The sequence below is a fragment of the Microcaecilia unicolor genome, chromosome 12, assembly GCF_901765095.1.
Source record: "Microcaecilia unicolor chromosome 12, aMicUni1.1, whole genome shotgun sequence".
Lineage (NCBI taxonomy): Eukaryota > Metazoa > Chordata > Amphibia > Gymnophiona > Siphonopidae > Microcaecilia > Microcaecilia unicolor.
Window position 1 is genome coordinate 48746654 of NC_044042.1, and position 27906 is coordinate 48774559.

At 44.2% G+C, this 27906-nt stretch overlaps 1 protein-coding gene across 1 annotated transcript in view; it reads right to left on the reverse strand.

Annotated features, from left to right (window-relative positions):
- The window catches only part of DSCAML1 (DS cell adhesion molecule like 1), a 465245-nt gene that overhangs the window by 89176 nt on the left and 348163 nt on the right, over nucleotides 1-27906 (reverse strand). The window contains 5 exon segments of the mRNA XM_030221589.1: nucleotides 1069-1165; nucleotides 12305-12504; nucleotides 19529-19705; nucleotides 24323-24442; nucleotides 25248-25526. Coding sequence (XP_030077449.1) covers nucleotides 1069-1165; nucleotides 12305-12504; nucleotides 19529-19705; nucleotides 24323-24442; nucleotides 25248-25526 — 873 coding nt within the window.

The following is a 27906-nucleotide window of genomic DNA, read 5'->3' on the forward strand; positions in this document are numbered from 1 at the left end:
CCAAAAAAACCAACAGGAGAAGAGGACAGGTCCTAAGTGTATTGGGACCCGGACCCAAAGAGGAAAGAGTGTACCATGCTCATCTCTTTTCCTCTTCCCTCACTCTCCCTACACAGAAACAAAAAGCATGCTGCACCCAGAGGCCAGTGGTTGCAGTGTGAAGGCCTTACCATCTGTATCCCCTGCCCCCTACTGGATATACTCTCTCTATGCATCCTGCAGGTTGAAATCTCCTAGCATAAGCACCTCCCCTTTTATTCTCAGCTTCTGGATATCAATGACCCGATCTTTGTCCAGCTTTTGTATTTGTATCAGAGGTCTGTAGATGACACCCGTATGGATAAAGGTTCCATCTTTTCTTTCCAAATGATCCATATCACTTCCTGCTTTCCCCAAGCCCCTGCATTTCAGCTGCTTTTGTTTTTCAAATACAGTGTTACTCCTCCACCTTTTTGGCCATCTCATCTCTATTCCTCCTAAATAAATTATAGCCCAGTATGGTTGTGTCTCATTCATGGCACACCACACTGTAATATTAGGGTGAGGCTGTATATCAGGTTAAATAAATAAATCAGCCAGCCAGGATACATGATCTCTGCCCCAATATGTCCTCCCATGCAGCCCTCATCAGGCATAACTAATTCTTACTGCTTCCATCTAACTCTTCCCGGGCAATCAGCAAGTATAGCCTCAGTGGAGGAGTGGCCTAGTGGTTAGGGTGGTGGACTCTGGTCCTGGGGAACTGAGGACCTGAGTTCAATTCCCACTTCAGGCACAGGCAGCTTCTGGGCAAGTCACTTAACCCTCCATTGCCTCGTGTACAAATAAGTACCTATATACAATATTTAAGCCGCATTGAGCCTGCCATGAGTGGGAAAGTGCAGGGTACAAATGTAACAAACAAAAACATTCAGTTTTCATATAGCAGCCACCAGGAGTGATCCCCAGTATCACCCCATTTCCTGTCCCACATCTCTCTCCATGTGGCTCTGTGTAGGATCAGCATTACCTATTTTGCTCGATACCATAAAACAGGCAGCCCTAGGCTGGATAAAAGGGACACTGTACCTTGCACTGTCAGTTGAATCAGGCCACGGTCCTCCCCATATGAGTTAACAGCATGGCAGGAGAAGAACACCGAATCACCACGTTCAGCAGGTTTCAGCTGAGGACAGATGAGAGCATTGTAATGTCTACAGTGGCAGAGCTGGTACACAAACATCTGGGTGGTGATCATTCAGAAGTATGTTGGGGTCTGACTTTGTCACAACAGTCACTGAGACAATGCCGAAAGCCATCAGCCAATATTCAAACAGCAAGTTATACATTTTGTACTGTGCTAAACATTTGCTATTTAAAATATCCAGAGGCCTTATATGTATAATGCTATATATACAATGAAAGGGGTGGGGTGAGGACATTCCCAGGCTGTATGTTAAATACATATAGATTATACATATAGACATGGATATTTGGCTTCTATACACATATGGGTCAATATTCAAAATGCACAGACATTGGGCACTGTGCTGGACATTTAAGTGCTGGACAGTGCGTGCATGTGCCTCTCCGCCCCCCCTGGCATCACAACCTGGCTACGCTTCTGAAGTATACATATAAAATTAAACGGGGCTAACTCTATTATCAGGCGTCACAATTTAGGCATCTACATGCAGTGTGCTGAGTGTTAATTTTATAACAGCATCTGGGCAACAAGATTCTATTATGGAATAGTAGTGGAAATCAGCATCAATGGTCGACACTTAGCCACGTCTACTTATGCTATGTCAATAGCAGGCATAAATGTGCACACCTACATGCAGCACTTTAGTGAGTATCTTAACAGCATTTTGTAAGTGTTGTGGCCTGGGCCATACTCCGCACCCCAACTCACCTGCGGGCCCCAGCAGGGGGTGGGGGGTCGGGGAGGGGTTCCATGGCTGCTACACAGGGTCTCTGGGCTGATTCTTCAGCACGACAGGCTGTTGGCACCACGGATTCCAGCACCTGTGGGCGCTTGTGGGCTCCCCTCGCATGCCGGTGGATGCTGATGTCTTTAGGCATGTGCATTGGCAGTCCATTTAAAGGGCCTGCAGCTGGGAGAACTTGGGGGTGCCACCTACGATGTCACCTTGGCAGGCCTTTTTTTTTTTAAGGACCAGGAACGCCTCCTACCTTGCTTTCACAACATCAGTCCTGCCTTGCTGGCATTATCCTGCCTTGCCTTACTCAGGCCCACACTGCCTTACCGTGCAATGCATTGTGCAGCCTAGCCTAGAGTCAGTGTCCCTGACTCCTGCCCTGCCTCTATGTCCCTGTCTCCAGACCTAACCTTAGCATTCCTGTTTTCAGAGCCATCCCAGGTCCTGGTTCCACTGGGCCTGCCCTCAAGAGCTCTTTTCAGAGCCATCCCAGGTCCCAGTTCCTCCGGGTCTACCCCCAAGGGCTCTTTACAGGACCATCCCAGGTCCCAGTTCTACTAGGCCTGCTCCCAAGAGCCCTTTTAAGGGCTACCCTCCAGACAGCACCAGGAGTGATGACTCAACTGCTGCCAGTAGGAGTCCACCCAGCCCCTGGGTGAAGCTTACCACCAAACCCCTCCAGCGGCCCAAGAGCTCACCCAGCCCAGGAAGTGACAGTAAGTTACATGTGTAAATATTAATCCTGCCCATGCTTTTTCCCTGTGAACACTCTCTTACATTTATTTCTTCACTCAATGTGGAATTCGTTGCCAGAAAAAGTGGTAAAAGCAGTTAGCTAAGCAAGGTTTTAAAAAAAGGTTTGGATAATTTCCTAAAAGAATACTCCGCAAGCCATTATTAAGATGGACTTGGGAAAATCCACTGCTTATTTCTTGGATAAGTAGCATAAAATCCATTTTACTCTTCTGGAATATTGCCAGGTACTTGTGACCTGGATAGGCAATTGTTGGAAACAGGATACTGGGCTTGATGGAGCTTCGGTCTATCCAAGTACAGCAATGCTTATGTTCTGATGAGTTGCACGCGTCATTTATGGAACACTGCTCAGTGCTCACCTAGTACTTATGCATGTGCAAGTGTACACTTACTCATAAGTGCTAGCATTCTATAAATGTAATCACGCAAACGGCACTTAAATTTAGGCATCATTTTTATTGAATGAGGAGATAAGTGTTCTCAGATACACATATAGTTTTATATATGTGAAAAAATGGGTAGAGAAAGGTGTTCCACAGGGAGGTGAATATTCTAGAGGCATAGGCACTGATATTTGGCACCTATATGTCTATAGTGGAATTAGAAAAGGTTCAAAGAAGAGCAACCAAAATGTTAAAGGGAATGGAACTAAGGATAAAGAGGATAGGGCTCTTCAGTTTGGAAAAGAGACAGATGAGGGGAGATATGATTGAGGTCTACAAAATCCTGAATGGTGTAGAACAAGTAGAATTGGATCAATTTTTTTACTCATTCCAAAAGTACAAAGACTAGGGGACACTCAAGGAAGTTGCATGGAAATATTTTAAAACAAATAGGAGGAGATATTTTTTCACTCAATGACTACTTAAGCTTGGGAACTCTTTGTCAGAGGACGTAGTAACAGTGGTTAGCGTATCTGGGTTTCAAAAAAGGTTTGGACAAGTTCCTGGAGGAAAAGTCCATAGTCTGCTATTGAGATAGACATGGGGGAAGGTACTGCTTGCTTTGGGATTGGTAGCATGGAATCTTGTCACTCTTTAGGATTCCAGAATCTTGCTATTCTTGGGGGTTCTCTATGGAATGTTGCCACAATTTGGGTTTTTGCCAGGTACTTGTGACCTGGATTGGCCACTGTTGGAAACAGGATATTGGGCTAGATGGACCATTGGTCTGATCCAGTACAGCTATTCTTATGCAGAAGGAATGGATCCTCAGGAGCTTAGTCGAGATCGGGAGGCGGGGCTGGTGGTTGGGAGGCGGGGATAGTGCTGGGCAGACTTATACGGTCTGTGCCAGAGCCGGTGGTGGGAGGCAGAGATAGTGCTGGGCAGACTTACATGGTCTATGCCAGAGCCGGTGGTAGGAGGCGGGGCTGGTGGTTGGGAGGCGGGGATAGTGCTGGGCAGACTTATTCGGTCTGTGCCAGAGCCGGTGGTGGGAGGCAAGGATAGTGCTGGGCAGACTTACATGGTCTGTGCCAGAGCCGGTGGTAGGAGGCGGGGCTGGTGGTTGGGAGGCGGGGATAGTGCTGGGCAGACTTATACGGTCTGTGCCCTGAAGAGCACAGGTACAAATCAAAGTAGGGTATGCACAAAAAGTAGCACATATGACTTGTCTTGTTGGGCAGACTGGATGGACCATGCAGGTCTTTTTCTGCCGTCATCTACTATGTTACTATGTTATGTTATGTTAAATATTTGTGTGGCTTATATGCACAAAGTACACATATAGAGCTAGATCCTATATATGGCAACTGAAAACTTTTCCACCTAGGCGTATTCTATAAACTGCACCTAACTTTAGGCTTGGTCAGTCCTAGAATATCCTATTTCAGTGTGGCCACCCCTACCCTCTGGAATAGCCTCCCACTATATTTCAGACTGGAAACTCTTTTGACAAATGTAAATCTCATCTGAAGATATATTACTTCTCCCTTGCTTTCCACAGTACTCCTCCAGATTAATATTCCTGAGAATTGTGCTCCAAATTTTACCTCTCTTGTAAGAGGTTTTTGTGTTTCTCTCCTTTTATGTTTCCCTACTCTTCTTTTCTACCCATTGCAATTGTAACTCTTCACTGCTGTATTCCTCCCCCCCCCCCCCCCAAACTCTGTGGATGTCTTTATGTGTTACTATCACTACATCTGTTGTCTTGTGTACTGAGTCCATGCCCTCACCTCCCATACACACACACATAATAGGACTTTGTAAACTGCTTAGACTGTTATAATACAGATGATATATCAAATAAACAGAACTTGAACTTGTCAAAGCTGATGTCAAACCCTTTGAAACTAATAACAAATCCAAAAGCAAAAAGAACGATAACAGCAAACTCCCTTAGCTGAGATCATAACCACAAATTACCTCAAAAGCTGAGCTTAAGCAAACCTTCAGGAGTTCCATGCCCCAGGAAAAGATTATTTGATATTTATCCTGGGAGGGACCTGGACTGGTCCTAGCAGGACTCAAGGAAAGGAAATTAGTAGGTAACAAAAATGTCACCTTCCTTATCCTAATACTAGATCAGGCTAGACCTGTGGGATGTACCCAAGCTTCATTGTCCCAAGTGGAAAGACAACAATGCCTACCCGAGGACCTGCCCTTCAAAAGGTGCTGTCTTCCTTCACCTGCACATCCAATCTGTATTGTTTTTATGTTTTAACATTTTTATTGATGACAACATAGAACAGAGTAATACATTCCGGCCTGAACAAAAGAGGCCAACATCAAAATCCGAAATCGAACTATATGATAAGATCTGTCATCAAACATTTTACCCTTTTCATCCCAACCCCCTTCCCCTCCCCTTTCCCTTCTCCAACACATTCATAATTCGATATGTTTTGCATATAGGTCAAACAGTAGCGTACAACTCTGAAATTCCTACCTCTTACTTCAGATCTTTTAATATACACTAATGCAAATCGTATAAGAATTACTATCAACACAATGTTTCATGTTTCTTCCCCCCTCCCTTATCCCTTCCCTCTTCTCCATTCCCTCTTTTCCCTTCCCCCCTCCCTTTATTCTCTCTCCCTCCCCCCCGCCACCTCAGGAACAAGGCTCACATACAAAACGGGTCATTGAAGGAACAAAAAAAAAAAAAAAAAAAAAATCACAGATGGTTGAGCAATAGACCCCTACCTCGTGGGCTCAGCCCTTGTATATATGGGCCCCATATTTGCATAAAGTTTCGTTTCCTTTTTGGGATTCCTCTCACCTCTCTGGCCTCCCATGTTGCCATTTCATGTATCTGGTTCCGCCAGTGCCAATACGCTGGCGGCTCCTGGGACACCCATTTTTGTAATATAGTCTTTCTAGCCAACAGACATACCTTCCGGCACCACAACCTAGACCCTTTCGTCTGTGAGCCAAATGCATTCTGTGTGTCTAGCACATAATGATCCCATGTCCCCCTTGTTGTTAACTGTACCGTTTCAATTAGGAAACGCTGAATTTGCCTCCAGAAAACCTGAACACTCGGACAGGCCCAAAAGGCATGAAATAATGTGGGAGCTTTATTATCACATCTAAGACATTTCACTTCTCTGGTAGGGTCCATATGTCCCCATTGTTGCCCTGAAATATAAGCACGCATTGTCACTCTATATCCACTCTCTCTGAGCCTCTCATCTATAGTGAGTTTCGGAATGCGTCTCAGTGTGGCCCCAACATCCCAATTCCTCAGGTGCCCCCCAGAGTCCTGTTCCCACTTCTGCTTGATGTATCCTAAATCTTTAGTGGGTTCCCTCTTCGCCAGAGCTCGGGATATAGTTGACACTGACATTCCACCCACCTCCAAAGCCTGAAAAAAGTTTTTAGTCTGTTCGCCAATTTTCAATCGGAGTGCGGCTTGATTAAGGCTCAAAATGTAATGTTTAACTTGTACATATGCAAAATGATCCCCCCATGCACTTCCTATTTTATTTTGCAAATCCTCAAATTTGATGATCCCTCCTTCTTTACTAAGCAGATGTTCCACTCTAATGATCCCTTGTGCTTCCCACCTATGAAAGGCCGGGTTTGTTTGTCCAGGCTCAAAACTCGGGTTTCCTCTAATCGTTAAAAGTTCTGATGTTTCTGGATTGCCCCCTATATTCCTAATAAATGTCTTCCATGCTTTACGCATTGGTTGCAGCAGATGACAGTGTTTAAAAGGAGTCGGTATTTGTCTCTGGTCTAAATGCAACAGTGTAATGACATTATATGGTGTAAAGTATTCCCGTTCCAATTCTAATGGTGTAAATGCAGTGGAGTGGCCTATCCAATCTCCTATGTGCCTAAGTAGACATGCTTGATTATATGCGGCTAAGTCTGGCATACCCATACCCCCACTGTTCCATCTTCCCTTCATTATTTTAGCTTGTATTTGTGGTTTCTTATTTGCCCAGCAAAACCTACTGAGAATTCTGTTTATGTGCACGAGGTCCTTATTTTTCAGTCGCAAGGGCAGTGTCTGCATGAGATACAACCATTTTGGGAATATCACCATGCGTATTAAGTTTATCCTGCCGTTCAGGGACAGTGGCAGGCCTTCCCAGCTGCGTAGCCGACGTCTTGTTCCCTCTAATAGGACATTGATATTTAAGTCATGGAGTTTCTCTAGTTCCATTGTTATGTGAATTCCCAGATATTTAAATGATCCCTCTGCCCAACTTAAAGGGAAATCTTGACCCCAGGAATTTCTCATTACCTCAGAAGAGGCTAATGCTTCTGATTTAGGCAAATTCAAGCTCAACCCTGCATATTCCCCATATTCTTTTAAAGTCTCCATTAACACCGAAAACGATTTTTGGGGGTCTGTGATCAATACCAGAAGGTCATCTGCGAAAGCTGCTATTTTGAATTCGGCCTGACCCATGCGCATTCCTTGTATCGTTGGACTATTTACAATGTCCCGTATCAATGGGTCAAGTGTCAGGACAAACAATAATGGTGACAAGGGGCAACCCTGTCTTGTCCCCCTATATATGGAGAATTCTGCCGATTCCATCCCATTGACTTTTATCCGCGCTTTGGGTTCGTAGTAAAGGGCTCGCACTGCTGATACAAATCTACCGCTGAATCCATATTTTTCTAGTGTGGAAAATAGGAAGGGCCAGTGAACTTTATCAAACGCTTTTTCAGCGTCAAAACTAATCAAAAGTGCTGGCTTATCCTCATATTTCCTCCTCTCTAAGGCCCCTATGATTTTCCGTAAATTCTTAGCTGTTACTCTACCTTCTACGAATCCGGTTTGAGCTTCATGTATTAATTTTGGCAAGACCTTTTTCATGCGATTGGCCATTATTTTCGCAAGTATTTTGAGTTCCACATTCAGGAGGGAAATTGGACGGTATGATTCCACATTTTGTGGATCCCTACCTGGTTTTGGCAGCACCACTATTCTCGCAAGGGACAGACCCTCCGGAGGCTGCTCCATGTCTATTATTTTGTTGTAAAATTTAGTTAATACCGGGGCAATATGGTCGCCTAATATTTTGTAGAATTCTATACGATAACCATCTGGGCCAGGCGCTTTGAGCAGCTTCCCTTGTTTTATACCTAGTATCACCTCCTCAACCGTGATTGGCAGGTTTAATTGATCTTTGTCTCGTTGGTTGAGGACCGGTAGTTCTAAATTGTTTAAGTATAAGGCTTCCGGTAAGCCCTGTTCCCTTGGTTTCGCGTAAAGGGTGCTGTAATATTTAGCGAAGGCCTCACATATCTTTTCCGTTTTCTGCTCCATCCTCCCATGTTCTCCCTTCACTTGTAAGACCTGTCTCTTGTTCCCTTTCGGGGTGACCAAGCGTGCTAGCATGCGGCCCGCCTTGTTCCCAAACTTGTGTAATTGGAATTTATAATAGGTTTGGGACTTCTTGGCTCGCTGATGTAACAACATGTTTAGTGTGGTCTGGAGTTCTAGAAGGTTAGCACGGTGTCTCTCAGCATGTGTTCTGCCATAGGTCTGGCGGGCCTTACATATCAGTTTACCTAACCGTATTATTTCTTTGTTACGGGCTAACCTGAAGTGATGGTAGTAACTGATTATTTCCCCACGTATCACCGCCTTCGCTGCTTCCCAATATAAGACAGGGTTCTCTGTGTGTGTTTGATTGAGTGCCGCATAATCTTCCCATCGTTCTTGTAACTTAGCTTTAAATTTCTCGTCCCCTGTTAGGTCTAACGGGAACTGCCAGTAGTTGCCCTGCGGTTTCTTCTCTCCCCATTCCCAATCAAGGCACACCCAGGCATGGTCTGAAATCGTGTAGGGCCCTATGCGTGTGTCTATGACCTTATCAAGCATATTTTCTGGGATAAGTATGTAATCTATTCGTGCTTGGGAATCATGTGCTCGCGCATGATGGGTATAATCTCTGTCATTTGGGTGTAAAACCCTCCACACATCTATGAGCTCTAACAGCTGCCCTAGTCTTTGCAGACCTTTCTGGGATGCCACTGAGTCACTTCTCTTACCCTGCGTACTATCCACCGAGGCATCCCATACTGTGTTGAAGTCACCCCCCACCAGTACCTGTTCCCCCTGGTATGAGAGCAGGCGCTGTACCAAATGGTTGTAAAATTGCTTGTCATAGTGATTGGGGGCGTACACATTGCATATTAATATTTTCCGGCCCAAAATTTCCAATTCCACCAATACATAGCGGCCTTTGGTGTCTGCCTCAATGAGATGCGACACCACTGGCAGTCCCTTGCGTATTAACACCGCCACCCCTCCTTTCTTCCCTTGTGCTCCCGCCGAGACGCATTCCTCCACCCACCATGTTTTAAGTTTTGCGTGTTCCTCTTGACTAAGATGTGTTTCTTGTAGCAGGGCAATATCTACTTTATTTCTATGTAGATGTTGTAAGATTTTTGTTCTCTTTATTGGCGAGCTGATCCCACCCACATTCCAAGTGACAAGTCTAACCATAATCTACTGGCATACTTGTTTGCTGTTTCAATTCTTTGAAAACGTGTATTTTTCTCAGGGTAGTGCCCCAGCCTGCACCCCCTGCAAAACCATCCTGAATGACTCTCCTACCTATGTCCCACGTGGCACTTCCCTCCCCCCCATTCCGATTGATCTTGCTCTGTTTTATCCCTTCCTTCCCCTTATCCCTTCCCTCCCCTCCCATATTCTGTCCCTCCCTCCCACCCCCCTTCTCCTGTTTGATGTTCCCCCACATAGGAACAGATCACTTTCCCGCCTCCCAATCTCCCTCCCTTATTTGTAGTGCTTCTGCGGCCTATAGGCCCCAGCCCCTATTCCGTCCTTCCAGTCTCCAACCTTCCCACCAAACCACCAAACACTCTCCAACAAACTTTGTACTTTTTAAATACATCCCCATAACCCGTACATCCTGTTTCTCTCCTTAAGTGTATTACAACTTAAAACTTATATACAGTTAACTTGACTTCTGGTCTAGAAAAGTTCTGAGCCACTATGCTCTCTGCTGACCGGGTCTTCAATTGTGTGTGCTCCATTACCGGTCAGATTATCTGGGTTCCATAGTTACCTAGCCTTGTCCAGGCCAATCCAAACAGGCTGTAATATGCAGGTGTTCCGGCCTCCCAAGTTCTTCATTCCAAACATGCCATTTTAGCTGCCAACACTTCAAGCCATCTGGAAGTTTATGGTCTCTAAGCCTCCAGCCAAACCAATCCTTACTGCTACGGCTGAAGTCAATGTGTCCAAGTAAACTCTTTCTGAACGGGAACCCATCAACTTTTCAGTCTCCTCAGTTCGGGGTGTCATTCTCACCGTTTCCCAATCCATCTGCTTCCAACTTGGCCACAAATTGTTTTGCCTCCTCTACCGCGTTGAACATATATGTTGTTCCCTTGCATATAATTTTCAATTGGGCTGGGTACAACAAATTGAATCTGATCTTCCGATTAAACAGTTCAGTGCATATTGGAGAGAAAGCCCGTCTCCTCCCCGCTACCCCCGCCGAGTAATCCTGGAAACACAGAATTCTTTTTTGCTCATATAACAATACATTATCTTTCCTTGATGCTTGTAAAATGTATTGCTTATGGTTAAAATTTAAGATTTTCATGATGAGCACTCGGGGTCTGTTATTGTTATCTGTGCGGGGCCCAAGCCGGTGGGCTCTCTCCACTCTCAATGGTCCCAGCCGAGCTGGGAAATCCACTCTTGCTGTAAGCCAGCGTTCTAATTCTTCAATTAGGTCTTTGCCTCCCATAGCCTCCGGAAGCCCCACCAGACGCAAGTTATTGCGTCTGGATCGGTTTTCCAGCTCTTCCAGCTTTTGTTCCAGGGCATCCAATTGTTTTTTGGCTGTTTTTTGCTCCGTTTCTATTTCCTGCAGCTTGTCTTCCACTACCCCCGTTCGGGTCTGGCAGGCCACACATTCTCTCGTCAATTCATCCATACGGGCATGCAGCTTCTCCAAAGTCGCATCGATGGGTGCTAAGCGTCTCTCTAAAAGCTCCTCCATTACCGCAGACATTTCTGTCGTTATCTCTGCCACCCACGATGGGGTAATAGCGTTGTCTGGAGCGCTGGGCGGGGACGCCATCTTGGATTCTGTTTGTTTTTGCCGCAGCTTGTCTTTCTGGGCCGATTTCGTTGCCATACCCCGTTCCTATTATTCAATTGCCGCTTGTCAGAATCGCGCCTGTGTTCTAGTACGTTTTAATAATTATTTTAAGTCTGATATCGGCGCGTTCTTTCTGGGAGGGAAGATCGAGGTCGGAGAGCTCTTCAGTTGCGTCCGCTCTCCGCCATGGCGTCACGTGATCTCAATCTGTATTGTTTTATAAATGATTGCAGCAAATCTCTACTGGTGACACCACCCTAGCTTACACCCAGAAGGTCATCTGTGTCCCACTGAGTGCACCTTTAGCACTACTGGCACTTCTTTATTATGTAACAAGTAGGAGGAGCCAATTTCTTTCTTGATCCATTGAGGTAACAAAGACTTGGAGGTTGCCTGTCTCTTACAAGGGTCACTGCATTACCTCAAGAACCTACTGGTCTGATGTAATGCATAAAGGCACTGGAGCTCCTTAGGAAAGGAAGAAATAAGGGATAGAGGCAGGGATAACCAAGGAGAGTGAGATAACACACATTGGGGGGGCTCCTAAGGCAATTCCTCCCCCCCCCCCGGGTCAATTTACCAACCTCTCATTCCATGGGACCAACCTGCTTCAGGGGCTGCAACTTTGCTAAGCTCAATCACAGGAAGGTCTCTAACCTGAACCTGAGAGCCTGGCCTCTGGTACCAGCTCAACCAGGGACATGGGCTGTTACCTGACCTAAGCCATAGGGAACCCATCCATATAGACTTCTGCTGCACCAATCCAGTGTGTAACCATCTGCTGCAAGTTTCGGAGCTGCACCAATCCTTATAGTGGTGATGAAGTCACTGAAAGTCAGTGTTCTCCGTCTCCATCTGATGGTTGGGAAGCAAAATCCACTGGTCTGGACTGGTCTAGCAGTAGGATGAAATATCATTTATACTTACGTATTCAGTTATATATATGAATATAGGAATAAATTTGAAATGTATAGATTAGACATTTCCGCCTATTCCCAAGACATTTTCTGAAATTTGATCTATAATGTGTACAAGTACAAAGACCATAACCTTCCTTTCTGGACATCACATCTCTCACCTTGAGGGTTGAAATAACTTCATCACTGTTGTCCTTGGTGGTGATGGCATATCTCATATTACGGTCAGGGTCAATAACTGTGTCACCTCTCTCCCAGCGGATGATAATGGGCCGCTCGCCCCGGGCAGTGCAGTTTAGCTCCTTCGTCTGTCCCTTGATGGCAATGGTGGTGTTGGGATGAGATGTGATCATCGCTGGGACTGGCAGAGGAACACAAAAAAACACCCAGGAGTGAGATAGTTTATGGAAACATGGAAAACAGGCAAACTGTGATAGATCCTTCTGGATGAGGGCATGGAGGGAGAGAGAAGGGGAGAGGGGGAGGGGGAGAGAGAAAGGTAAAAATAAGAAATAGAGAGAAACCTGGAATGAGATGAGAGTGTCAGCAAGAAAGCGGACATGAACTGTTTCTTTTATTACACATCTCAGGAGCATAAAAAAAAAAAGAAGTAACCATGTTTTACAATGCTTAGAACTACAGCAGGATATACAATAAAATGTGAAAGGCAAGTCACCCAGCACAAGTTCTAATGAAGAAAAACCCTGCAGTCTGCACCGCACAGGTATGAATTATTGACTAAGGTTTTACACTCTCAAGAATGTGAGCAGCAATATTTTTTCATCAAAGATTTGCATAATTCACAGTGTGAACCCTGCGTGGCATACAGAGTGAGGGATTTTTTTTTCCACATCAGTACAGCAGACTTGCGCCTGAATACACTTCTATCACATTTTCCAAAATGTTTTCTCTTCTTGCTGTACTTTGTCTGTAGAAGGGGCTTGGGATGCAAAGCCACAGAGAGAAAATGCATGACATAAATATACAGGGGTGGTAAACTGTGCTCTTTGTAGGAAGTGAAACTATCAAGAAAGGAGCAGGATGGGAAGGCATGGGGAAAGAGGGTGTTTGAAGTAGAGTAATGTGTGTGAAATTCATTTGACTGGGTGCAGTGATGAGGTGGAAGAGAAGGAAGGGTTCATCGGTCCCTGATTAAGCAAAAGGATGATACCCACCTAGTAGCTTCCACCTTCAACCATGCAGAGAACTCAGGGTCTAAAGGCCCTTCTTAGTCTACCTTTTCAGTTAATAACCAATGCAAAACCGAGGCCTAAAGATCGACTCAAAAAAATATCTCCCATCTCCCCCAACACCAACAGTACTCAAGGTAAGAAAAAAAGAGTGATCTTCCTCTATTTCATCCTTACTTCCTGCCTCCCTTCAGTCAGTCCATAGCTAGCACTGAGGTCTCAGGTAAGCCCAGCAGGCTGCTGGTGCAGGGCTCCCAGGGGATACCTCAGCTCTTCCACAGCTGTATTGACAATGAAGTGTCACTGATGTGCAGCAATGAGAAGGGAAAGGGTGGAGTGGAGCAGTCACGCTTCATCACCATTTCAATTTGTAGTAAAAGAGAAGACATGGAATAAAGCTTTAATGAACTTTTATACCAGCAAATAAAACAAACCAGGCATGCATGCACTTCACTTGCCTCTCCCCATTCCCTGCAGGGCCTACATAAGCCCATCTTCATGCTCTATGAGACTGCGGAGATAAACAGGGCTAACCCTAGTTTCTGAGGGGCCCAGCATTGATCTTGCATGGTCCAAGCACCATTCCAAAGGCATAATTAATCGTGCTTTAGGAAATATGTCTTTCACAAAGAATATTTATGTACTGAATAAGGGAGGGGTGTGCACAAGAGCTCTGTATGGTGCAAACCACACAGCGTGCAATAGAGAACTGGTTAACAGAGCTGCGTCTTGCAGGAACATAAGAGAACATAGCTCAGCAAAGCTAACATGTCACTCTAATGGGACACAAGGGGCTTTAAAAGATAGGATTCCTCATAGCTTCCTCCCTTGATGTAATTCAATTAACAATCGCCTGAGCTGGATCTGCTCTCTTAGCAGGAGAGCGGTGATTAGGACTTAGCAACAAAAGTGCTTTGTGTAGATGAGAAATGTTGGAGTACAGAGGGAAGAGGAAACCATTTGATAATTCTTATTTGGTAAATTTTACAGATCATGACTATAGGGTGATAGTCACATTGGGGGATAATTTTGTAAGGAGCTCTGTAGATTTAGGTAGCAAATGCTGGTATTCTAGTCATTTTCAGTTCACAGTTTATTTATTTCTTGATATACTGCAAATCGTAAAACAAGAAATCTATCTGGTTTACAATAAAACAGTTTAAAAAGAAAGCAAAGGGGAATATGACTTGACTATGATACATTCAAAAACACATGAGGGAAGAAACAAATGAAAAAAAAAAGGCCTAGTTTACAATCATAACAGAGACGATCCATCTGGGTGGAGGAACACTGAAATCCCATGAGGAACACAAGGAGAACAAGACCAGGTGCTCCAGGGACAAATCAAGCAGATTTCAAATGCTTAACGAAGTAATATTTATTGGTAGGAGACTCAACACAGCACTGTGTTTCGGCCAAAGGCCTGCCTCAGGAGTCTTTTCCATTTAATCTGGAGAATAGAATCATCCAATGGTAAATGTACCAGAAAGCATTGATAGCGCTTTGTTCTGTTTTTTTCTCCAAAAGGTCTTTTTTAAGACCACTTTTTATCAATGCTTTCTGGCACATTTACCATTGGATGATTTTATTCTCCATATTGAATAGAAAAGAGTGCTGAGGCAGGTCTTTGGCTGAAACACAGGGCTGTGTTGAGTCTCCTACAACAAATATTACTTCATTGAGCATTTGAAGTCTGCTTGATTTGTCCCCAGAACGCTTGGTCTATTTCCCACTGTTTTTGATCTCCTAGTTTACAATCATTTCTGCTAAGGGTAGGGTGGGGTGGAGGGGGAGGGAAGTAGTGAAAAAGACAGTAGAATATGATGGGTCTATAATGTGCTTGTATTTCAGTAGAGTAGCCATGTCTGTAAATGACAATAAACTGGCATCACACTATTCTATAGAGTTCATGCCTATCACATGGGCAAAGTATGGGTGGTACATAGGCAGGGCACACACTTGCATTTGTAAAGGATAGAATACTTTAACTTACATGTGTCTCTCTCCAATCTAGGCACCCAGCTCTATAGCTGGCATAAATGCTCACTTCATCAATCAAGCGGACAGGATAGATTCACTTATTGAAAAATATGATAAATAAGTGGAGAAAAAAGACCTCAGCCCAAAATGTATTATGCTGAAAGAGGTCTCACTCCGGCAATTCAATCACTGGCCAAAAAAAATCGTATATAATCTTTCTTCTTAATGTGCATAAAGTCTCTTGTTTAGTGGAAATTAATTTTAGTGGAATAATTCAAAAACATTCAACATGTCAACTGCAAAAGTCAATTGAAGGGACACTTCTCTTTCGCACAGGATTCAGACAGGCACTCGTTTCACCGCATTGCTTCATCACAGGATCTCCGTGCTTAGTGATCTGTGCCTACTTCAAATTAACTTAGCTTCTGAAGTGTTAACTTGCATTGGTTGTGGAGGGTTATTGCCACTGGTTGATACATTTGGCATAGGTGCTCTCACATAAAAACATTTGTGCAGGGACACTGGGAGATACTTAGTGATGCATGACCTACCAGACTGGGGATGGGTGTTTTTTTCTGTAACCTTTATTTAGGTTACATTTTGTAAAAGGAATATGTATAGTTCCCACACATTGTTTGGAAAAATATTTTTGATAAAAATTAAAGTAAAAAAAACCCCAACAACATATGTGCATATTTACCTGGTTACATTAATATGCCATAAAGAAACGTAGCCATAGGAGCCAACTGTGTGGGTGCTGTGGGTGCTTGAGCACCCCCAATTATTGAGAAAATTCCTTGTATGTGTCCAGGGAGGGGTTATTTTTACTGGGCTTAGCACTCCCAATAATTTTGAAAAGTTGGCTCCTACTTTTCTTCATAGACTAGTCACTAAATAGGTTATGTTATGCTATACCATGTTTTATAGCCCACCATAAGCCTTATCAGTTCAAGGCAGGATATAGAATCAAAAAAATCAGATATAATCTTCTGGGAATTACAAATTCAAACAAGTGAAAAACAAGAACCAAAAAGTAACACAATTAAAACATAGTTTGTGGGAAACGAAAACTTTTCGGGTTCTTTTTAAATATAGTATATTGTGAAACATCGTTGCAGAACTTGAGGTAGTGAGTTCCAGAAAGAGACCATCTGGTAGGGAAGAGAGTCAGAAAAATCTAAACAGTTTTGTGTGTTTCTAGCACCTAAATATAGCTATCCTCTTACAGAATGACCTTCATTGTGCCAGCTTCAGTCAACAGAGCTGCCAATATACCTTACTCCTGACCTGCAGCAATCCCTGTTATTCTAGTACTGAGATCCCCATTCACAGCCCTGCTATTGTTCCCCTGCTGAGGCTCCCATACCACTCTGCCAGTGAACTGCAACCATCATAAACCAAGTTAAGCAAGGTTTAACCAGCACATGGCCAGAAAATTCAAGTCACTAAGAACCCTATATCCTGGCAATCATCAGCTTAAGTCTCTGGAGCTGAAAAGGTCATTGATCTTTTGAAATATCCTTCCCTTCCCCAATTCAGGCATCTTTTGACATGTCTTTAATACTCTCATAAACATTCTGCTTCAGGCTGAATCCTCCCTGGGGGTGCAGGAAGCAGGCAGACTTGCATAGCATCTGCCCGGGCTCAGTTGCGAGGATAAGCCAGACGATTGCAGCATGGCAGAAGCAAGAAAAGAAACAGGAAATAGGGTGAGAGGAAAAATAACATATGTGAGAGAAGATGAAAGGGACCTAATGACTCAATGCTGCATTTCCCTACCTCTGACCATAGGCTGCAAGGGATGGGGGTATCTGGCCATAAGGATTGGGGTATCTACACAAGAGTTGAAACCACTGGCCACAAGGGCTGGGAATTTTATTCCCAATTATGGGGTTTTAATAATCAGAAGCCCTGTCTGCTGATCTGACATATCTGCTAGTTCTAAAGCTCTCTTCTTTGTCCTGTCCTCAGTTACCCTGAAGCACAAGAAACAAGCTGTGAAGCGGCAAGCACCACTGTATGTGAGATGAAAAGTGAGGTAAATGGCATCCATGAATGGGCCCAGAGGGACAGCAGAAACAGGAACCATTTAATCAATGCAGTCCTATCTCCTTTGGGAGAATAGACCACGTAAAAATCAATTCCAGAAAACAAGACAGATGCCAAAACACAATGTTACCTGATAATGCCTGTGCAGTTACAGATTGGGTGAATCATGGAGGACCTGTACCTCATCCCTACCCCCTACCAATCCCCGTAGAAGGTCAGCAAAATTTAGAAACATGGAAGACAATTAATCAGCGCCACAATTTCTCTCTAAACATCCTTCCTGTGTTTTGGTTATCTGCAGCTGCACTCTCGCTCCTCAGAGGCAGGCACGCCAGAGCTAGGGGACATGGCAGAGTCTGACAAATATTCTTCTGGTGTCATCAGGATCTCATCAGGGTATTTAATGCTATGGAAAATGATAGGAAAAGGAAGGAAAGAAAACATGGTAAATAGGAGAGGGGCAGGGGGCAGGGGAAATAAATTACCCTTCAGATGCTCTCCTATAACCCTAGGAACATCAATCTTTGTTGTGAGAAATGTCACTAATTACTTCATAGTAGGCTTTGGCACCTTTAAGGGTCTAAAAATAAAAGACACGATAGGATAAAAGCTTTGGAGAATGCACAGTGCTACGTTCAGATGTTCATTGTGTTTCTGACCACTCCCCGAGCCTCCAGCCGAGAGAACACTTTTCTTCACTGTTACGCTTGGAAGAAATGTGCGAGAGGGGCCACGGAGATTATGAGAGGGAACGGCTGGCCCTCTCTGTGCCCCCACATTCTGGTAAGCTACCCTCTCTTTCACACCCTCAATATGGGCTTTCTGTCTGAGATAGTCCCTCGGTGACATAAGAAAGGTGGCAAAATCCAGAAAAATTACCCTCAATCAAAACAAAAGGCAGCCAGTAGGCTAAATAAATCAAATTAAGATGCAGTAAGCATGAAAGAGTGAGCTGTCCTGCCTGTGAAAACGCTGACAGGGAGACAGGGCAGGCCTTTGTCCCTGCACCATGTTAACAAGCCTCAGACAAGCCCAGGAGCCCATTTGGTGGCCAGAGATAAGAGGTGCAGAGAGTGGTTGGCAGTAGTTGGGCGGGAACCTGGGACAATGCCATGCTCCACTGGGTTCCTCTTGTTCCTGCTCACCAGCAGTTTGCCAGTCTTAATCTGATTGCTTCAGTTTCAGCTCTGATTAAGCGCTTTTCACCTGAAGCCTGAGATTAATTCAAAATGCACCAAACAATGAGCTGGGCACGGGGAGGGTGGGAGGAACCATCTGCTCAGCCAAACTACTGCTAGGCTGCTAGGCAAAGAAAGAAGAGAAGGAGGAGAACTGAGACAGACAAGGAGAAACAGATTTCGGGTTTGCTGCATGTGTAAACAGATGTTTTTCTGGTCATTTGCCTATCTTATGAACAGAAAATAGTGATCCTGTTGGGGAAACTCTTAAAATAAATATAATTATTCTTGAAAGACACTGGGCATCTTGGCATTTACTCTCCCTTGAGGGGAGAAGGGAGGGTGTGAATGTAGAGAACCAAGAGGAGAGAAAAAAAAGAGGAGATATAGCACTGTGGCAGCTTTCTGTACACCACACGTAACGTGCTGCCCCCTCCCTTCACACAGATTGAGGCAGTTGTCCATACGCCCTGCGTCCCCTTAAGACAAGAGGAAGCTCTGGGTATCCAGCGTTCCTCTTAACAGTGAGAGGCAGTGCTTTTCATATACCACCTGCCTCCATACCCTGAGAGCACTTCGCACACTGTGTATCCTTGTATGGTAATAAATAGAAATAGAACAAAACACAGAAAATAAAATAAGATGATAACTTTTTTATTGGACTAACTTAATACATTGTTGATTAGCTTTCAAAGGTAACCCTTCTTTTTCAGATCTGATTCTTTCTGATCTGAACAAGGGTTACCTTCGAAAGCTAATCAAAAAAAATGTATGGTTAGTCCAACAAAAAAATGTATCATCTTATTTTCTTTTCTATGTTTTGTTTTATTTTTTACCTTTAAAAGTGGACTAACAAGGCGACCACATCTTTTTACTCCTTGTATGGTGAAAGAGACAGTTCTTTACTCACGGTTTAGTCCCTTTTAGTGACAGGCACCAGTCACATATCCTATTTCCTCATGGGGTGAGAGGTAACAGCCACACTTACTTTTGACAGTGAGCAGCATGGATTTGCTGATGTCTGTTCCAACACCATTGCTGGCCTGGCACAGGTAGTAACCGATGTCTTCCTCCAGTACATGGCGGATCAACAGCGAGCTGTTGGGGAGGATCTGAATGCGTCCAGTGAGGGGGATGGGGTGATACTGCTGTGGGTTCCCACTTCCTAGGCAACGAGTAAGAAAAGTCAAAAACTGGCAGAAGAAACAGAGGCAAGGAGTTCCTTAATCTTGGCAAGGGGAAGCGTCAATCCTATTTACCAGGGCTGTGTCAAGGCGGTTTGATAAATATTTATACACGCATTGCTTGTGTAAATGTTTGCACATATATGCCAGTTGGTCACCTAAGCACTATTCTGTAAATATGCAACTATCATGCACAGTGCGTATTTGCAAGAAGGGGTATGTACTACACATGGGAGGGACACAGGCAGGGCTCCCACTTACACATGCCACATTTAGGTACCTGCATTTAAGAGAATGCTTATTTTAATTTTATTTTAATTCTTGATAATGTCAAACCAGAGAACTGAGGTATATGTATGACATTTCAAGAGCCTGAAGCTCAGGACAGGGCCGCTGAGAGACTAGGCTGGGCCCGGGGCAAGGCCACCCCACCTCCGCCCCCCCCCAGCCGCTGCCTCTGCTGCCCCCGTTGCTCCCCCCCACTGCTGCAGTTCGCGGTCTCACCTGCCTGCCTCTACCGCTCCGGGCCCCCCTTCATTCAAAGCGCCAGTTGCAGATTGCGTCTCTTCTGGCCTTCCCTCCCTGTGTCCCGCCCTCGTGTGATGTAACTTCCGGTTTCTGCGAGGGTGGGACACAGGGAGGGAAGGCCAGAAGAGAAGCGATCTGCGACTGCCGCTTTGAATGCAGGGGGCCTGGAGCCGAGGAGGCAGGCAGGTGAGACCGGGGACTGCAGCGCTGGCGGCCTGACCCTGGCACCGGGCCCCCCCTTGGAGGCCCGTGGAATTTTGCCCCCCCTGTCCCCCCTCTCGGTGGCCCTGGCTCAGGATACCCAGCACACAAATCATATAAAGTGCTGAGAAAATATTTGTGAACAGCAAGCATGATAAGAATTAAGTTTTTACTAGGATACACTTGCTTAATTGCAACAAGTTTTTGTTAAGCAACAAAAAGGGTATACATTAAACAATTCTGTGTTTCTTCATGCATAATAATGGCCAACATAGGAACAATAAAAGGCAATAGGTATTGGGAGATATTTTCACCAGTCTTTGATCAATGGGTTTCCAGGATGTTACAAACACTTTCCCCTTAAATCTTGTCACTTAGATATATGTCCATCTTTTCTGTTAAAACAATTACCAAGTGGCATTTCCCACTGGTTAACTAATTTCATTAATACAAACATTGCAAAAAGGTTCAAATCCTACGGAGTGGAGGAGTAGCCTAGTGTTTAGTGCAGTGGACTTTGATCCTAGGGAACTGGGTTCAATTCCCACTGCAGCTCTTTGTGATTCTGGGTAAGTTACCTAACCCTCCATTGCCCCAGATACAAATAAGTACAGTAAACCACTTTGAATGTAGTTGCAAAAACAACAGAAAGGTGGCATATCAAGACCCATTCCCTTTCCCTTCCCTTAACTGATAAAATACTTACAACAATTCCCAAAGCAATAGGATTTGATCTTACTAAGGTGGAACATTATCATTTGGTAGCCAGCATTCCCTGGCAAGCTAACCTTTTCGAACTTGCAGTTTCTCAGCAGTTCTCTAAGGATTGTTTGCATTTTACACAACATGGTTTCTGCCCATTCCACAGCACAGAGATATTACTGTTGATATTAAGGTTTGAGATCAGAAAAATGTTATGCCGTGGTAAACAAACCATGTTGTTTCAGTTTGACATATCTTGTGGCTTTTGAAGCCATTGATCACTATCAAATGTTAAGTAAACTTAGTGCCTTGGGCATGGGAGGTAATGTGCTGAAATGGCTTTCAGAAGTTTTGAAGAAAAGGAGATATTGTGTTAAAGGTCAAAATTCAGTTTCAGTAGCACAGGAGGCTCATTGTGGAGTTCTGCAGGGTTCCCTGCTGTCACTGTCACCTTTGCTGTTTAGTGTCTATATGAGTTCTCAGGGGGAAATGGTGTCTAATCTGGGTATTTTTATGTTATCTTATGTTGATGATATTTTTATTTTATGTCCTGCATATGTGAATTTTTTTTTTTTTTAGAAATGAACGGGTTTATCCAGTATATTATTGGAGTGATGGATGATTGGACATATAATAACCTTTTGAAGTTAAATAAGCAAAAAGCCAAGTTTGTTTGTTTCAGGATTATCAGAAGGAAGTTTGTGTTGCATTCTGTGGAAGTGCTCAATATAGAAGAGAAGGCCAAAGTTTTGGATGTATTTCTTTATTCTAAATTATCTTTTGAGATACAGATAAATTAACTAGTAAGGAAACCTTTTTTCAATTGCGCCAATTGTATGCAATATGTTCATATTTAAAGTTTAAAGTTTTCAGGTACTGGTTCAGGCAATCATTTTACCTCAATTAGATTACTGCAATTCTTTATATGGTGGGATTACAGCAACATTGCAGGCTAGACTGCAGCTGCTCCATAATATGGCAGTTCGTCTAATTTTTGGAAGTAAAAAATATGATCTGGTTACTCTGCTTTTGTGACAATTACATTGGCTCCCTATTAAGGAGAGAGTTGATTTTAAGTTGGTATGGGTCCAGAAGGTTTGGTTCACTCTCTCTCATTTCCAATTAACCATACACATTTCCAGTACTAATCTTTGTTGAAACTTGGCTTTCCTTCAGTAAAATCTGTTTAAAAACTCTGATTGATAATTCATTTGGATATCAGGGACTCTCAATGGAATAATCTTATTTTCTTTTTTGAAACGTTTAAAAAACATATTATTTTAATTGTTATTATGATGCAATTGCCTAAACTGTAATGTACGATTGTTGTAAATGTCTGCATTTTTGGCTTCAACATCATGTGGCAGAACCAGGTCACTCTCTCTCAGTGTCTCTTCCCTCTACCAGATTGGGATCCTACCCCTTTATTGTGGAGTTCCACGAGGATCTGCACTGTCACCCATTCTTTTTAACATCTGTCTTAGTCCCAAGTGTTATGTCCATGCTGTACAGAATATTGTCCCTTTTTATACTTCAAATAAAAAGATTGAAATATAAAATCATAACTGTACAAGGACTGTGTGGATGGGGTCAGTACTTGCAGGGATGGAACAGGGACCAAGTGAGGATGGGGCAGGGATAGGGACAGAGCTCACAGGAATGGGATGAGGACAGGGACAAACTTTGGGGGTCCTTTTACCTAGCTTCAGGGAAAAATGGCCCGTTTTCCCCGCACGCCATGGCCCTTTTTACTGCAGCGGGTAAAAAGACCGCAGGCATAAATAGCCATGTGGTAAAAGAACTCTTACGCATGGCCATGCGAAAGGGGTCCCTTACCACCACCCATTGAGGTGGTGATAAGGGCTGCCACGCTAACCCAGCAATAACCGGGCAGCGCACAGTGATGCCCGATTACCGCCAGGTTACCGCCATGCAAGCCATTTCCGGGGCTTTTCTTTTTCCCCTGGTCATGGCACACGCGCAGGGTGGGACTACCACCGGTGGTCACGTTGGGCCAGCGATAGTCCTGGAAGAGCGAGCGGTAAGCCTGCATTGGACTTACCGCCACTCTGTAAAAGGGCCTTGTTATGTAAAATGCAAACAATTCTTAGAGAACTGCTGAGAAACTGCAAATTCCAAAAGGTTAGCTTGCCAGGGAATGCTGGCTGCCAAATGATAATGTTCTACCTTAGTAAGATCAAATCCTATTGCTTTGGGAATTGTTGTAAGTATTATATCAGTTAAGGGAAGGGAAAGGTTATGGGTCATTCTCTACTATTGAGTAAATCTGCAGGGCCGAGTCTGGAGCGGAGGAGTAGCCTAGTGGTTAGTGCAGCGGACTTCGGTCATGGGGAACTGAGATCAATTCCCGTTGCAGCTCCTTGTGACTCTGGGTAAAGTCACTTAACCCTCCGTCGCCCCAGGTAAATCGCTTTGGATGTGGTTGCAAAAACATCCTGTCCTAAAGGCTTTAAGGGGCCCTTTTACAGAGCGGCCTTAAGCAAATTATGTGCATAATTTATGGTGCTATATGGTTGCAACACAAAATGTTCCTCTACATTTGCAAATGAGTAACTGGATATATGAGCTTCTACCACATGCTGGCCTTCAAGATTTAATTTCTTTTTTTTTGTTGGTATTTGACTTTCAGTCTAACATTGCATGTATCCACAACAGGGGCGTAGCCAGATACACAATTTTGGGTGGGCCTGGGCCCAAGATGGGTGGGCAGAACCCTGCTCCATCCCACAGGTGATTTTCACCTGCATGCCATATGGTCTCTCAAACATCCCCCCTCTCCTGCATACCTTTTAAATAATATTTTTCCACTGGCAGCGAGCAGCAACTAATACGCACTGCTAATGTTGGCCACACAGCCTTCCCACTGATGCAACTTCCTGTTTCCACATAGGTGGGAACATGTCAGAGGGAAGGCTGTGGGGCCGGTTCGAGCAGTATGTATCAGCTGCTGCTTGCTGCAGGCGAAGATCTGCTATTTACAAGGTATGCAGCAGGGACAGTTGTTGGGAGTTTTCATCTGTTGAGACTTGGGAATCCCTGCCAGCTACATCATAGGTGTGCTGCTACTGAGTGGGCCTGAACCCGAAGTCGGGCCCATCCTTGGCTACGCCACTGATCCACAAGACAATGTACATTATCGTACTCACCCTTAGCATGTTTCCATATGACCTTTGGAGGAGGATATCCATCTACAGAGCAGTTCAGCACCCCAGCTTTCCCATAGATCCCATCCTGATTATTGGGCTGAACCACAAACCGAGGTGGAACTAGAACAAAATAAAGAAAAAAAGAAACCATGAGGAAAGAGGGGACAAAGTTCAGTAATCTCATGCAGCCACATGAGAACTTCTATGTTGTGGCTGTCCTGCATCCCTTTGAAGCATTGTGGAAAATGTAGGCCTATTTCACCGAAAGAAGATTCAGATTTAATAACATCCTATCCCAAATTCTTGGGCTAGTATGTTAATGGCTGGAGCACAGAAAATATAAGTACCCTAGGAAACATCACATCACTACTGCTTACTTGCTGTGTTGATGTGATAGGGGGATTGTGGGCAGCAGGATTCAATTTAACTCAATCATTGCTGAGATGTCTGACTTCCCAAAACAAGGAATCTGTGGCCATGTCTCAAGCCAACCCACAATCTGTGTTGAAAACCTTTTCAAACTCACATATGATTACATAATAAAACAAGGTATGGTTAGATTTAGGACTTCTGATTTTAGGTTTTTATCAATAAACACCAATAATACACCTTTGATGCATAAGACATTACTCTTGGTTCTCTCTCATCCCTCACCCGATTGTCTTGTAACCCCACTCAGTTTTTGTCCCTTTTCTGCACTTTGATTGCATTGGAAAAGGTACCCCATAATGCTATCTGTGGCACAAACTGTTTAAGAACATGATTGGCTGTTTCAGTTTGACTGCTGCTTTAGAACAGCTGTATTGTGAAGTCACTAGCACTGGTAGGAACCATCTTTTGGTTAAAAGCCTCAACAATTGCAAATGAAAGCTGGCAGGAAAACAGAGCATGGTTAAAGAAGTGAGCCACAGCCACGGTAACTCACCACGCACGATGAGCTGGCGCTGTCTGCTCACGGTGGCAGCTGCATTGCTGGCGATGCAGGTGTAGTTGCCATTGTGCTTCAGAGACACGCTGGAGATCTGCAGGGAGCTCATGAACTCCTTGGTTTCTACTGTGACCCCTGAGCCTGAGATGATGACTTGTCCGTCCTTCTGCCAGGTGATACGGATGGGCTTGTCCCCTGAGGACACCACACAGGGGATGTACAGCAGCTGCCCAATGGATGCTGGTGGGAACTCAAAGGGTTGGATCAAGGGTGGAACTGCAGCAAGAAAAGGGTCAACAACAGAGAGAGAAATTATAAACATGGAAATCTGAAATCTTTGGTCAATGGTCAGATCTAGTCATGAAATAGCTAGTGAACAACACACCATACTTAATATGACTTTAATATGTGGGAGAAAGATATTAACAGCTCAGCTGTCACTGTGCTCAGACCAAGATAAAGGAATATCCTCTCAACATTTGTCTTTTACAACAAGGGCACCCTCACCCTCCAGTAATGCTACACACTGTGCCCTACTCACCCACCCATTTTACCACCACATCCTCTGCCCAGTTCATCTGGAGACCTAAATTGACAAAGACCAGCCATCTATCACACTTACTCCATCCGCCCCAGATTAACAAACCATCACCTTATCTTCTTTCTACCCCCATAAATAAATTCTGTATTAAGATGTAAGAATCATGTCAATCCACCATCTAACTGGTGGAAGGAGAAGCAATTATTAGATTGATCTATTTCTTCTTAACAGCTTAGGATAGAGAACCAGTCATTATCTTTATAATAACTCAATTAGGTAGCAGCAGCATCTTCAGCCAGCAGAATAACAAAAAAAAAAAAAAAAGAAAAGAAAAAAAAACCCTCTAGACAATTAGTTTAACGAGGACAGCACCTGGTAGATACAGTATCTATCATTCAATTAGAAAGCTCAGAATAGCTCCCCTGGCTGAGATAAGCTGCCCTAATACTGTACAGTCATATCAGGGCATGTTACAGGGAGCAGCAGCCACTGCTATCAGCAGCGCACAGCTAAAGACACCGAGACAAGGGACGCTATAAACCGGGCGAACAGGGAACCACATGGCATTCCACTGTAGGAAAACTCTATTACAAGGAACTCTCTGCACGGCACAGTGCTGCGCGAATCTGCACACGGCATTTCATCACAGGGAACCAAATGGGTGAGTGGGGCATGATACAGTGCTGAGCCCTGGTGAATGCTCTCTGTACCTCCTTGCTTCTGCTCTGCCATTTCCAGGTTTGCTGATGGGAGAGGAGCTGGCAGCAGAGTGGGACATGATGGCTATAGTGGAATGATCAGAATTCCAGAAACGAGAGCAGTCATTTTCTGCTACTTTGAGAAGTGAAGAGGTGACTTTGGAGGATGGTGGATGCATCTCGGTAACACTGGTGCCCTGGAGCAGCAGAGGCTATGAGTAGTCTTCCAAGTGCCCTTTGAGCTGACCTTCCTCTGTTTACTAACACAATGTATGGAATGCCTTTGGAAAAATCAATTTCTTCGATGGTTTTGGGTACCTTGGATGTACAAGGTATCCGTTAAAAAAAAATAAAAAGAAAGAAAAGAAAGAAAGAGAGAGAGAGAGAGAGAGAGAGAGAGAGAGAGAGAGAGAGAGAGAGAGAGAGAGAGAGAGAGAGAGAGAGAGAGAGAGAGACCCCTAATGTTTTTCCAAATAGCCCAAAAATGTTCTAACGCAGCAGAAATTTCTGTCTGAAATTCAAGACATTTCTGAGTACTTTACTTTTCAACAGGATAGAGCTCCAGCGTATTGAGTTTGCAAAACAGTTGCTCTTAATTAATAAAACTTCAGAATTCATTACGCCAAGCACCAGCTCAGTGGTGTCGAAGACTTTGTGAATGTGTCAAGGCTGAAGGAGGACACTTTGAACACAAATTATGAATTAACTAAGAACCCCCCCCCCCCCCCAATTATACTAATGTATTTTCAAAGGTCAGACTAAATGTTTAAACAATTGCAAAATGGGGTCCAATTTTTTCCAGACACCGTGTTCTTTTGTGTATACAAGTGTGATTCTTGAAGCACAGGATTGGGTTCAGGCTATAGCATCATGGGATTATCTGAGATAAGGAAGTTATTCTTCAAACTAGAAAATCTGGAGAATGCTGCATGGCAGCTGAACTTGCAGGTGTTGAGCAGTGGCGTACTTAGACATGGTATATGTGTTGCGTATGCATCTCCTGCCAGACTCGGCCCCCCCCCCCCCACCACCCATGCCTTAAAATCATCTCTGCTCCAGTCTTTGCCCGGGTAGCAGCAGCGCCACTCATAGGTTACTTGCGGCCTGCACTGGGACTTTTTCTCTGAAACATCCCGCCTCTTCCGACACAACTTCCTGTTTTGTGAAGGGCGAATGTCCTAGTGCAGGCTGCAGGCAGTCTATGAGTGCTACTGCTGCTGCCCAGGCGAAGACTGGAGCAGAGATGATTTTAAAGTACGAGGGTGTGATGGGGGCATGGGAGACATACCCCCTGTTAAACACTCCTGGATATATATATATATATATATATATATATATATATATATATATATATATATATATATATATATATATATATCTCTCTCTCTCATCTCAGAGCAGCAGCAGGACAGAATGC